The sequence below is a fragment of the Trachurus japonicus genome, chromosome 13 (genome assembly GCF_045865225.1).
Source record: "Trachurus japonicus isolate A0001 chromosome 13, Traja_1.0".
Classification (NCBI taxonomy): Eukaryota; Metazoa; Chordata; class Actinopteri; order Carangiformes; family Carangidae; genus Trachurus; species Trachurus japonicus.
Genome location: NC_140919.1, coordinates 16,495,329 through 16,509,210, shown reverse-complemented (window position 1 = coordinate 16,509,210; position 13,882 = coordinate 16,495,329). Strand labels below are relative to the sequence as shown.

Below are 13,882 nucleotides of genomic sequence, written 5' to 3'. Positions count from 1 at the left end.
ACCTGTTGTCACCGTCGTCTCACACATGCATACACTCTCTCCCTCCCTCCCTTCTTCCTTCACCCTTTTTCCCTCCCTCCCTCACCCCCAGGGACTGACTGACTGATTTCTTTTTTTGCTTTTCACCACAAAATATTTCATTTGCCACCACACTCTACTGAGGTAGAAGATGCATATTTATTAGTCTCTATTAATCAAAAGTAGAATTTTTCTTTTTTCTTTTCTTTTTTTGTTGTTGTTTCATTTCTTTTTATGGATGATTTATTTGTTGGTAATCGATTTTTTGTGCAATAACGGTTGTTCATCTCACTTTGTAACCCAGTTTTAATCGATGACATGAATGCGAGATAACCTTATTTTTGTAAAGAAAAACCTGAAAAGTGTAAAAAGTATAACGTATGTATATGAGGAGAACTTGACGCTCCGGTGTGATGAAAAGCGATGCTCATGTTCAAAAAGAGACACGAAAGAAGAGAAGAGATGAGATGGGGGAGGGAGGGAGGGAGGGAAGGGAGGGGAGGGGGTTTCCCAGAAGCCTCAGCGAATACTGGAGTCAGCAATTTACTCATCGCATGTCGACTTTTGGGAAACCTTCTCCGTCTGGTCTCTGAAGGCTTTCTGGTGAATCCTGCTGCATGGACCGTAGCCGGCGCTCTCGTACAAGAACCCCCCCCCACCACCATGAAGAGCTGACTCTGGGTCAGTTTTATCACCTCCGACCTTCTGAGGAGCCTTTGATAAGACCTGATCTGATATCAGCTGTCGAAGGCGGGTGAGGGGGAGTGGGGGTCTTCTCTCTGCTCTTATAAACTGTACATACTGGACGCCACCTTTGTTACGGCAACTTCCCCTTCCACCCCTACCAACCCCCCACCTGACCCCCGAGGGCCGAAACCAGAAGGAGCTGAACAAAACCCAGAGCTTATTTTTCACACAGAAAAATGAAACTTTGTTTTGTATATCAGGGATGAATAAATTGGATTTTAACAAACAAGTATGTTGTTGACGTGTTGTCTCATTTTGTCCCAGAATCTGCAGCTGTTTTTGAGTTTTTTTCTCCTCTTAGCAACAGCTGGAAAACACCTGGAGTGGATGTTTATGTCCCCATGCCCATCCTCCCAGAGGAAACACAATGTTCAAAACATTTTGTCCCCAAATCGCTATAAAGCCCTGAGCAACATTTGTTCCTGACCCTGCTTTCTAATTGGACGAAAGGTTGACCCTAAACACTTGTTTTAATAGACAAACATTTGATGTTTCCAAGTTAAACTCACTGAATAAAGATGGAATGAGGCGTATTGTACGGTGGCCCTGAGGACTCAACACACTGCGACTTGAGAAAATCTTCATCAACACATGCACTGCAAAAAAGAAAAATAAGAATCACAATACATTCATACACACAAACTCTCAAATTCAGCCTTGAAGTGTTTCCAGGGGGAGTGGTGCAAAGTTTACATTAAAGAAACAATGGTTACAGTTAACAAAATATATTTATTATTACATTGTAGATATTATACATTTTCTCATTAAACATATAGGCTATTCACTGCAGCTTCATATTGTTTGACACAACAGAAAAAGTTAGTGACCTCAAGTTTAATGTTTTTCTCTGATGTACATGTATGATTTTACAAGATGAAATTAAAAAAGAAAATGAATGAACACTAAAAAGTGTGCCTTTTTTCTACAACAAAACCCTTAAATTTTCCGTTACATACGGAAGCCTTGAAGGGCCAGTGGTACAGGATCACTTTCTTTCTTTCTTTCTTTGAAATTAAAAAAATGGCTTTTGTTAATTATATAACTCATATTATAGTAATAGTGATAAAGTTACACATTATTTTTTATTATTATTATACATTTTATTATTGGGTGAAATGGTGAAAAATCCAGGATTATTTCTCAATTATTTCTCTTATTTAATTAAACATTTTGTGATCTTCACTTTACTTGCAAAAGAAGAAAAAAGGAAACTATCCTGGAAATTATTATTATCATTTTTATAGGCTAATTATGAATAATATATGGTGAACAAATGGTGTCTGCAAAAAAAAGCATACAAAAAATATCCAAGTTTTGGTGGATGGTGATATTAAAATGTTGATAAAGGGAAAGCGACAAACAGCTGTGACACATAAGGTCATGGATAAACTGTAAATAATAAAACCAATAATATTATAATATTTCCATTCATTTAAACTCTATCACCACTGAAAACACTGTAATTAAGTGATAATATAAAAAGTTACAGCAGCTGAAATGACGAGAAGCGACTGAGAAGAGGTCAGAGGTCAAGATGAGCCTCACTGTGGAAGGTGGAAGATGCGCCCGCAGGTTCGAGCCCGCTGAGCGCTGCGGTCCGGCGAACGCTCACCACCAGGGTACCGTCGGGGTCCAGGGTCCCGCTGACCGACAGGGGGTCCATGTCGTCGGGGAGCAGGGACTTATGGGTAAAGGTGTCACTGACGCTCCCATCATCCAGAACCTGAGGGAAGAGGATGAAAGTTAGAAACAGATTGATTCTGTTGTAAAAGGTCACGGAGCAGAGAGGGAGAAGTGAGAAGAGGGTCGGGGGGCGAGGAAAAAAGGCGCAAGGGTGAGAAAAGAGGGTGAGAACTAGTGAAAGAGACGGAGGAGAAGAGGTCAGAGAGGAAAAAACACAAGAGAGGAGGAGGTGGAGGAGGAAGGAGATGAAAACTGACGAGTTCCCTCTGAAGACGAAGCGAGCCGAGCGGCTGTGGGAGTTTCACCAGTTTGTGCTCTGACCCCAGTTAAAGTGAACCTCACTCCACCGCTCTCTCTCTCGCGCTCCTTTTAAACACGATTAACGTCAAACTGTGAACAAAACACAAAATGACAGAGCTGCAGCTTCTACACACACCAGCTCACTCAGCATGATGGATGAGCTGTTGTTGTTTGTTGTTTGTTGGTTTTGTCATGATTAATGTCTGCAGTTAGCTGCACACAGCAGGGCGGGGCTCTGAGCTACATGCTAACATGCTACAATGACAGAACATGCTCATGATAGCATGTTAACGCCTCCTCATAGCACTCATGATATTTCCAAGGCCTATAAATTAAGTATTACTAATACACTGCCTGTCCCAAAAAAAAGTTACCACTTGGATTTAACTTGCTAATTAGTGAAAGCCTCCCATTGGATAATTAGCCTACTACAGCTGGCTCTGTAACCCTACTGTAACTGAGTCTCATTTCTTAAACAACCGTGTCAGAAGACACATCCTGTGGTCGTGAAAAAGATGTTAATCTGTTCCAGAAGGGTCAAATTATTGGCATCAAGCAAATAAAATATCTAAGGAGATAGCTGAAACTGAAATTGTCCAACGCATTATTAAAGACTGGAAGGATAGGCCTATAGTGGGGAACCATCATCTTCAAGGAAGAAATGTGGTCCAATGTGACCACAGAGTCCAGACCTGAACCCCACGGAGAATCTTTAAAAAATTAAAGCAGAAGTAAGCGATCCGGTCGTTTTGGCTAACTTCTTGTCAGCCGATGGAGTTAGCAGTCCCCGCCCTCGTCCCTACGTCACCACATTCACGCGCATCCCTTGGCTGCACACACAGAGAGGACCGCCCCTTTATGCTGTTCTCTCCCCTCATTGGATAAAGGTTGTAGGATACAAGGAAAGTTTTCTCCTCGGCTTACAGCAGAGCAGAGTGACTGACAGACCCGTGTTTTGGACCAAACACTCTATATAAGTGATTGCTGTCGGAAGATATAACTATTTAAGACTTGTATTAACACAAACATTCCTCTATTTCTGCTTTAATTCAACTCTGGACGGAAATAAATATTGTGACATTGCAGAAGCTCATTGAAACGATGTCACAGCAAATGCATGCTGTCCTCAAAGCTAAAGGCGGTCCAATGAAATATTAGAGTGTGTGACTTATTTTTGGACGGGCAGTAGGCCTAAACCAAATTAATTTGGTGACTGAGTGTCAACGGTCAATGAAAAATGCATGGTAAATTGAATATATTACTATCATCATTATTTATTTATTAATATAAACCATTGATCTTGATCGTAGATTTTTTCTTGGGACATTATGGGTTTTCTGGTTTCTTTTGTTGTTGTTTTGTTTTGTTCATAAAAGACAAATGAAAATACATTGATAACCCCAAAATACTACAGAAAGAAAAAAAACACAGAAAAAGGGCTATATGATGATAATTATGTTTGTTTGATTTCTTTATTACTGTTTGTTTAGTTTGTTTTAGTTTGTTCAATTAAATACGTATGTGAACAATAACTTTAAATGATCACTTCAATCTGAATTTGAACATTTTTTAACACTTACATTTAATTGGGTTTATTTTTAGAAAACACAACAGCACAGGCTCCAGAATATATGGCTTGTACTAAATAATGCATTGAATTAAAATCACATTTTATGCGGTGGCACATACAGTAGCTTACAGTATATGTGGCTTTATCTTTAAACTATGTGTGTCAGTAGTGAGGCCGCTGACGTGAGTGGGTTCATCTGAAGCTCTGATTCATACATGATGAACGTGATAATTGTGGTGTGAAGAGTGAAAACACACTCACGTATGTAAAAGACACCTGAGCTTGTTCATACTCACACACCTTCTGGGCGTGAATGACGACATGGTGGTTGTAGGCCATCACCACGATGTCGTGAGGCTCAAACTGGCTGACGTCAGCTGACATGTAGTAACTGTCTCCAAGGCAACACACACCACCGCCTGTACTGCTCTGACGACCTGATGTAGAGCCACCTAGAGGAGCAGAAACATTTAGTATTTAATGTAGTGAAAGGACGTTTAAATAGTTGTAATTCACTGGTATGTTGCTTAAAATGGAAATGTTGAAAAACATTTTTTCTTTGAAATATTTTTAAAAGAAAATGAGCGATAGGAACTTAAATAGGCTATTGGATCTCCATTGCATTCAGAAAGTGTTAAAAAATGGAATAACAATAGCCTCTAATCTTGTTTTAAATGTTTGTAAATGTAAAAGGAGAAATTGAAATGTATTGTTCTTGTTGTTATAGATTTGTACTGTGCATATATGTTGATGATATGATATTTTCTCAATCAGTTTTCTTATAATCCAGATTGTACATTTCAAATGAGTGAATGTAAGTAGGAAATGATGTCACTCTGGCAAACAAGAGTTAAAGCAGAAGTAAGCGATCCAGTCGTTTTGGCTAACTTCTTGTCAGCCGATGGAGTTAGCAGTCCCCGCCCTCGTCATGGATCTATTGGTCCTCGTCCCTACGTCACCACATTCACGCGCATCCCTTGGCTGCACACACAGCCCTTCATGCCGTTCTCTCTCCTCATTGGATAAAGCTTGTAGGATACAAGGAAGTATACAAGAAGCTTTCTCCTCGGCTTACAGCAGAGCAGAGTGACTGACAGACCCGTGTTTCGGACCAAACACTCTATGTAAGTGATTGCTGTCGGAAGATATAACTACTTTAGACTTATATTAACACAAACATTCCGCTTACTTCTGCTTTAACTGGCTAAATGTAGTAGCAGCTGTTGTGCTATAGCGTGTTGTGACTGGCTGAAATATGAGGGGGAAACACCTTTGCAAAAGTGTTATTGTGAAATAAAATGTGATATAAAGTTACATTGAATGAAATACAAATGTATGAAATTATTTTGCTAAAAAAAAAAATACTACATACAGATTTATTATTAGGCTATCTTGTTTATCATCTGCTAGCATTTCAGAATGACATTTATTTTATGTAGCCTATTTATATACATTTATTTTATTGAAGCAAAATACTAAAGCCTCTTTTCAAGCTGTAAATGTGTTACTAGGCTACAAGTTTGAAAAATGCTTATCATTAAAAAAAAGAGACTTGGTTAGATCATCAAACACCTGTGGGTCCTCTTTTGAAGACATTTTACTGAAATTTTTTAGAGGCACAATCAGTTTTCATGTCATTTTTACACAGTGCCGACTTAAATAATGCATCGTCACACTGGTAATAAACCGCTTTTTACTGCTTTATTCTTCAGTACTTTATGTTAAGTCTGTAGAAGCTTCTGTGTTTTATATCAGTGCTCCACCCTTTTCTTTTCACTTCTCATTATTAGTTTTTTATGTGGCCCAGTGGACGGCGTCTGGAGTCCTGCAGACTCAGACTCTCACACAGCAGCTCTTACGGCGCTGGATCATTACTCTCTATGAGCCGCAGGTCTTTTTCTACTCCATGGTGCCGTCTTCTTCTGTTTTTTCTTTCAATCAACCCATCACTGTAATGTGAGATACTAATGCTGCTTTCCTGCTGGTGGAGAAAATGAATTAAAAAGGCACTCTGTTATACCAAGGCAGTGCCCATGAGTGAGGCACCAACATTTCAACAGCTCCAGAGCTGTTGGTTGGCCTTTATATCGAAGTTGTTTCACAGGTTCCTCTTTTTCAGTTAACCCCTAAAAACCCCAGCATGCATTTAGAAGCAACACAACCCACAGGCCATAGAGTGTTAAGGGGTTACAGATTCACAGATTTGGAATAAGAAATACCTATGCTTTTAAATTTCTATTTCAGAAATTGTATGTGTATCATAATTGGGCTATATTGAGTCAGACTTGTTCTAACATGGGCTAATTTATCAAATTTCTGCCAGAAATACCAGATTTTCTCAACATGAAATCAATTTTATTATAAAAAAAACAGTGGTACTTTTGATTTTTACTATCAAAAAATGCATGCTATGTAAAAACAGAAGCTTTGCAGGTTTAGCACCAGTTCTCTCACCATTGAGTCCATAGGAGGATCGGCTCTGTCTGCTGAAGGGGGTCAAGCAGCTGCCGGGTCCCTCTTCTCCAAACAGACTGGAGCGATCAGCTGAGTCCAGAAACGGCTCAAAGAGGGGGTCCAGACAGTCGGACGAGCTGCCCAGCGAACCCTCGGACCGGTACGAGCTGGAGGTGCTGTAACGTGACGATGATCGGTAGGACGAGGACGATCTTCTGCTGGACGATGTCAGAGACGCCATGGGAGAGGATATGTGGTATAGTATAAAATGTTAAGCCTCCTCAGAGCAGAAAGTGGGTTACCAGAAGCTATTAACCTCTCTGTCACTGTCCAGGGGCTTTTTGTTGTGGGGTTTTTATAAAGTCCTGGTGCATTGTGGGTCAGTGGGGCACAGCCTGAGCTCTATATTGTGTTCTTCCTTTAGCCATAAATGGCCGTTGGTCTGGCAAGTGGAGCCAAGAATGTAACGGACAAACTGATAAGCAGTGAAGACCCCCTTCCTCTTCACACACACACTCGCACACAGTCGAGATAAGGATGAAGGGGGTCTCGAGATGCTTCTGGCATGTGGTCAGAAATAGCAAAGTGGTGTGTGATGGTCAGGTCGTCCGTTATATGCACTGAGCCTGAACACAATGAGCACTTTATCAATAATGCAAGAGAAAATTGACCATTTAAGTTCTGCTTACCTGCTAATGGAATAACAGATACACTCTAAAGTTTACATCTGAAACCATGAGAGCTTCCTGTGGGAACAAAGTTGAGGCCAAAAAATCACAGAAACCGGGTGATTTCTTTGCCGTCCCCAGTCGACCTTTACATTCCTGCTTTTAAAAACGTTAATTGTGGTGACATTTGCCTATTGACACAATTGTCCTCCAAGTGCTGCTGTATGTCCACAATGACATTCAAGACTGTCATATTAATACTTTTATTAATATGTGTGTACTGTGTGTATATGTGCGTTTGTGTGTGTGTGTTTTCATTTAAGGATGTGTAATACTTTGCCCTTCAGAATAATGGTGCTTCAGTCATAGTAAGGGACACTTAACGTGTGAGCTATAAAGCTGAAGATACTAGTTAATAACAGCAGCATAAATCAACATGACAGTCCCACTTTGTGCTCTCAGGCAAAACACTTGTATCTGTCCTTGTGTAAGATATTATGCATTGATAAATCTTCTACAGCAGAGTTTTTTTCTTTTCTTTTCTTTTTTTTTTTTTTAAAGATCTTCAGTTTATACACATACAATTTGACCTAGAAAAGTGGCAGGATAATAGAAAATAAAGTAGATTTTAAAATGTAGAGACTCAGCTGTCAGCAACAGAGGAGTTGAGATATTCAGCCAGACGTCCAGCAGCTCCACGGGGAGTGGGTTTACTCTCTGGGCTGAACACTGTGGTCTCCAGAGCCTTGTACACAGGATCTCTACAGACCTCTGACAGATGGTGAATCTCCAGTAGGTGCTCAGTTCACAGGAGAGAAAACTATGACCTGAGGTTAATAAGGCGAAAGCAAACAAGACACTGAGCAGCTGGAGAAAGAAGAGGAACTTAATGGTGGATAAATGGCAGAAATTCTCAAACTATAACTGCTATAGTAGAGCTCCTTTCAAATGTAATCCTAGACATATATCACTAAATAATATTATCAAAACAACTATAAAGACAAAATAATATATTTATTGAAAATGGACACATTAACAAGTGTGGGTAATGTAGATTCATCCACATTAATATGAGACTATTTTATAAACAAAAGCAAATGTCTGGGAGTATCTTTAAATTTAGAGTATTCACAGACCATGGTTGCACATGTTGACTTTGTAGTTTCATTGTCTAATGAGCCTAAACTACAGTAGCTACTTTTGATAGCTTGTTAGCTTTAGTTGATAACTAGGTAATTAGCCTACTAAACTTCAAATGTATTGCACTTGACCTGGTCTTTTTAGTTGTGGAAACTGTGATTCTGTATTGTCTATGTGTTGTCTATTGTCTATTTGTGTCATTCTATGTATCATCCATGTATAGTAGTTTGTGGTCTGTGTTTTCTGTGTTATATGTTGGGACTGCAGATGGAAATTAGCTGTGAGCTAAATCTGGTGCATCTCTTCATTTTCTGCAAATGATTAATGTCATTGCACACTGCCCCTTAAAGGGACAACGAGGAGTTTCTATTCGGTTATAAAAAAGTCTCATGTTAATGTGGATGAATCTTCGCTACCCACACTTGTTAATGGGCCCATTTTCGATAAATATATCGTTCTGTCTCTATCGTTATTTTGTTATTATTAGTGGTGGCGGAAATGCTGGTCGAGCCGACCAGCATTTCCTTCGTGGCGAGTCATGAGAATAACGGCGCCGAATCGTCGTTTATGGTCGGAACTACGACGGTATGTGAACCTCTTTGAACCTCTGACTTTAATTATTGATGAATGAAAACATGAGTCTGTCTTGCGCCGGTCAAAGAATTTTACGGTGCGCGGAGGCTCATAAATGTAGTGTGAAAACGCTTCGCTTTTCCAAAACTCCTGGTTGTCCCTTTAATAAACTAAAAAAACTAAACAAAATTAGCCTTGATTTAGCCTTTGAGCAAGATGTGCTCATAGGAACTTACTAAACCAGTATGAACTCAGTCTTAGCATTTTTGGATTAGCCATTAAGTAGGCGGAGTCAGGCACTGTCAAGATGGTGACAACAACAGCAGCGTCTTCACACAGGCTACTTCCCTCAATACAGCCTATTGAAGAGCTACTGTTAACGGGAATACTTCACTGACACTAAACTGTGAACCTGCACAGCTACAGTATTAGTCTTCTACTGATAATTTGGATTCCAGCAGTCACAGAGTTCTTAAGATTCAAAAATATGAGAACTAGAATGAGAGATGAATGAGAATTTATTTACGTTTTGACCCAAATACTGTTGGGTTATGTTCAGTTCACAGCGCGTGCAGCAGCCATTCAGCCAACCAAGCCTCAACATCAGATTTCCCGCTCTGTTACAGAGATCTGATCTTTTCATGGTTGTCTGAACCGGGGGAAATCAGACATGGTTCCAACCTGTTTCCATGGCCAACACCAGATAAGATTTCCTCAAAGGAGTCATTTTTTGTACCTGTAACTGTTTTGTAACTGCATTTATCTGCTGTATAATGTACAGTAGGTACAAGGATCTAGAAGAGGATAAAAGTATGTGCACGTTTTTCACTGACATGATGTGACAAAAACTCTTTATGCACAAGATTCTTTTTACCAGCCTTTTGATTGTGACATTGCATGAGGTGTTTGAATCATTAAAGGAATTCATGGACGTTTCTGTCTGTTTAGGAATCTAATACATTACATTATACCATCAGAAATGCAGCATCTGGCTCAGGCTTTCATTTTCTCTCATCTCAGAAGGACATTGGTGATCTGTCTGTCGGGTAATTTATGTGCCAACAAGAGATCATCAGAGGAAAAGACAACCTGGAGGTGGAGAGAAAATAAAAAGACTGAATGAGAGTTGGGAATCGGGATTAAATAAAGCAGAGATACTGTTCTTTTACACAAGAATATATTGATCCTTGGCAACCAGTGTACCTCTGTTCCCTCCCTCGTACCTACCTGACCTGATTGACCTGGCTAGGCTTTGTTTAACAGTCTTTCTCTGTGCAAGTCATTACCCAACTTCACCTAGCAAAACTCATCAGCAACCCAGCCACATCCACAACATAAAGGTGTTGTGCTGCAGTTGTGTTGGTCTGATCAAGGCCTTTATTGCAAAACAAAAAGATTTAAGATTTATTGCAAAATCTAAAAGATAGATAGATAGATAGATAGATAGATAGATAGATAGATAGATAGATAGATAGATAGATAGATAGATAGATAGATAGATAGATAGATAGATAGATAGATAGATAGATAGATAGATAGATAGATAGATAGATAGATAGATAGATAGATAGATAGGAAAATTCATAGAGCCTTTTTCCTTGCATTTTCATATTTTTAGAAACCTCATCATGGAGCATCTTATTCACACCGGACATGTAGGAGATCCAAATGTCTAAAAAAGAAAACCACATGATCACACACACACACACACACACACACGCTTTGATTTGAAATCCATCAGGTCCTGCTCTGATATCCCCCCCTCCTCTCCCTCCCTGAACGACCAATTGGATTAGAGCGCTCCCCGGGGACCCATGATGTCATGGAAAGATGAAATACTCACTGCTGTAGAATCACTAAGACCAGCTCGACCCTGTGCTGGTGTCTCTCCGACTGCGTCCTCTGCCCCGGTAATAACTTAATAATGATGATGATGTCGTCATGTCATCTGGGGTGGGTGGGGGGCGCTAATTGAAGCAGGTTTTATGGTGTGTGCACCGGAGTGAACATCCAGTAGTGATAATTCATTATTTAATTAGAGTCATAAAACACTAGCCTATATACGTGAGATTAATGTAGATTCCTATATGCCCTCATCTGGTTCCACAACACTGAAAATTACTCTCTCAACAAGTCCTCCAACCCAGTGGCGTGTCTACAGGTGGGCCGGGAAGGGCATGGCCCACCCAAAGCTCAGCCTTGCCCATCCAATGGAAACAGTGACACATATTTCACACTCCTGCATTATCCAATGCAAAAAAAAAACTGCTCCACTTTCATCCCGGATTTACTTGAAAATAGTAGTTTGCACAAAGTTTGGGCTACATCGTCTAATAGATGAGTCATTGCACTAATTTTAAGACCCGAGGTGGGATCAAATTACATTTTCTTTAAATAACGGTCATGTCTTAAATACCTTCCACACAGGTGGTTGTTATTTTACCTTCTCACACGTTTTCTGAAATATAGGCCTATACAGCAAAGTCACGCATAACCGAGTGTTCACACCAAACGCGAAGGAGGCGATGAACGCTTCCATTGAAAATCAATGTCACCTCAGGCGACGTGTTTAGGGCGATAATCTCGACGCGATGAAGCGTCCATCACGTCCATCGCCTCATCGCGTGTGTCGTTTGAAGTTGAAAAATTTGAACTTTTCAAGCGACATCGCGTGACGCTGTGATGCGACACCTGATCAGTGTTGATATCCAACCATGTCAAAATAGTGAGAGGTGGATTGCATCAACTCGCAATTGAAGCGGTGATCAAAAATGTGACAAATGTGACCAAGCGAGGCGATACTCACGTTACGGACGATGACATTGCCTCCATTGCATTTGGTGTGAACACACAGTAATGGAACTCGGCCGTTATGGTTGTCACAGTAACAACAGTGACTGTGCAGCAGGTAGCAGTCGTCTTGTAGCGGTTGTGGTTTCATTGGGTTTAGACACAAAAACTAGGCCTACTTCATTGGGTTCAGTCACTTAAAGTACTCAAATTGAGTTAGAAAAAGATTATTATTTTGGTTAACGCTCTTCAATCAACAAGTTTCATACAAGAATCTCTTGATATCGATATGTATAAGCTGCTAAAAACGTCCTATGGGGTCGTTTTTTACTCGAGGGCAAACCCATGTTAACACAACACCATATTTCTTTGTTTTGTGTTTTTTTTTTTTGCAAAGAACAATAACAATAATTTATCAACTTTATCAATATTTTTATTAACTCGAAATCATATCAGATGCAGCAAACAAAGATTCATTTGTCAAATCCAAGGTGGCAATATTCAAATAATTACATTCAGCCAAAAGAGGAAGAAAAGTATTTAAAAGGAACAAAAAAAGGGGGGAAAAGAAAGAAAGACGGGATTGAGATTTCAGAGGGACGAGAAGGTGTGTGTGTGAGAGAGAGTGTGTGTGTGAGTGTTTGTGTGTGTGACTGATGCTGATGCTGATGGTGATACACAACCCACTCTGCAGTGGATGGGACAGTACATTCATTCAGGGTCATCTGTTTTCCTCGTACCCTGTTAGTTCATAGTGTCTTTGAGCTGTATGGCTTTGCTGTCTGAACTCTCACATGCTGTCTTCACTGTAGGTCTCTTTCTATTCAATACACATTGTGTGTGTGTGTGTGTGTGTGTGTGTGTGTGTGTGTGTGTGTGTGTGTGTGTGTGTGTGTGTGCCTGGTGTCACTGTGTGCACCCCCCCCAAGAGGACTGTGGGACGTTTTAATTAAGACGTTGGAGGCTAATGTGGGTTAAACACAGACATGTCTCTCTCTGTGTTCAGATCCTCCAGCAGTTTTCACACTCTTAGTTATGTGTTTGCACGTTTTTTTGTCCTGATGTTCACAGCTGGAGGGGGGTGGGATTGAGTGTGTGTGTGTGTGTGTGTGTTTGGGAGGTGGACGGGGTGGGGGGGTTGGCATGAACAGTCCCCAGGCCCTTCAGCTTTGTTCTAAAATGGAAAGTAGGCTACAGGCGACCACCACCACCACCACCACCAGCAGCTGAATATTCATGCGTTGCCCTCCTGCCTTGACACTGTCCAACAGATGTTTTGATGTCTTTTTATAGCGCTGGGTTCTTCCGTCACTATCACACACACACACACACACATACATACAACCTCACACACACACAGAATCTGGAGCACTTCTCTCTGATAAGTATCCAATGTCAGCACTTGCCTGGAGCAACAAACTAAAACACACACTGCCCACCCACACACACACACACAAACACATACATACGTGCATGGGACATGTTTCACGCTCAAGACATCGGTCCGACTCAAGGACAGCGCTGGACTGGACTATGAAATGTTATTAATCACTTCCAAACAGACAGGCGAGCAAAGAGAAGAGAAGAAGCACTTCCCCTTCATCAACCCGTCATCCCTTCCACACAAAACGGCGAGGAGCTTTCTGGGACAGCCAACCTCAAAAGATGGCACGTAGAAAAAGATTGTGACAGCGGGTTGGGAGAGGGGCGGGGGGGAGTGAAGGGGAAAAAAGAAAGACAGGGGAGAGAGATACGCATCTCCTGTTCGTCAGGCGGTTTTATAATCACGGGCTAATTGCCTGTCAGCAAAGGTAGCACTCAGATGTCCTCTCGGTTACGTAATGATGAGCCCCCCTCCTCCCCCCTCTCTCGCCCACCCCCTTGTGGGAAAGGATGGATGGATGGATGGATGGATGATGGGGAGGAAGGGGAAGGGGGG

General features: G+C 40.9%; 1 protein-coding gene and 1 long non-coding RNA gene across 2 annotated transcripts; both read right to left on the bottom strand.

The window, feature by feature from the left end:
- Positions 1 to 2,110: 2,110 nt before the first annotated feature.
- Positions 2,111 to 7,164, bottom strand: hspb12 (heat shock protein, alpha-crystallin-related, b12). Its single transcript, XM_085794424.1, has 3 exons — positions 6,773 to 7,164; positions 4,619 to 4,770; positions 2,111 to 2,488 (listed from the first exon to the last, which is right to left on the bottom strand). The coding sequence occupies exons 1-3, from the start codon at positions 7,011 to 7,013 to the stop codon at positions 2,288 to 2,290; spliced, it is 594 nt and encodes a 197-aa protein (XP_085650550.1). The 5' UTR covers positions 7,014 to 7,164; the 3' UTR covers positions 2,111 to 2,287.
- A 5,190-nt stretch (positions 7,165 to 12,354) lies between these two features.
- On the bottom strand, positions 12,355 to 13,402 carry LOC146975769 (uncharacterized). The gene is made up of 2 exons (XR_015037360.1): positions 12,627 to 13,402; positions 12,355 to 12,596 (listed from the first exon to the last, which is right to left on the bottom strand). It is a non-coding gene; the product is annotated as an uncharacterized LOC146975769 (long non-coding RNA).
- Positions 13,403 to 13,882: the final 480 nt, after the last annotated feature.

Coding starts and splice junctions, on each gene's coding strand:
- hspb12 (XM_085794424.1), bottom strand. CDS start 7,013: ATGGCGTCTCTGACATCGTCCAGCAGAAGATCGTCCTCGTCCTACCGA. Junction 4,771..6,772: donor ATCCTCCTATGGACTCAATG/GTGAGAGAACTG, acceptor CTGCTCCTCTAG/GTGGCTCTACATCAGGTCGT. Junction 2,489..4,618: donor TCGTCATTCACGCCCAGAAG/GTGTGTGAGTAT, acceptor CTCTTCCCTCAG/GTTCTGGATGATGGGAGCGT.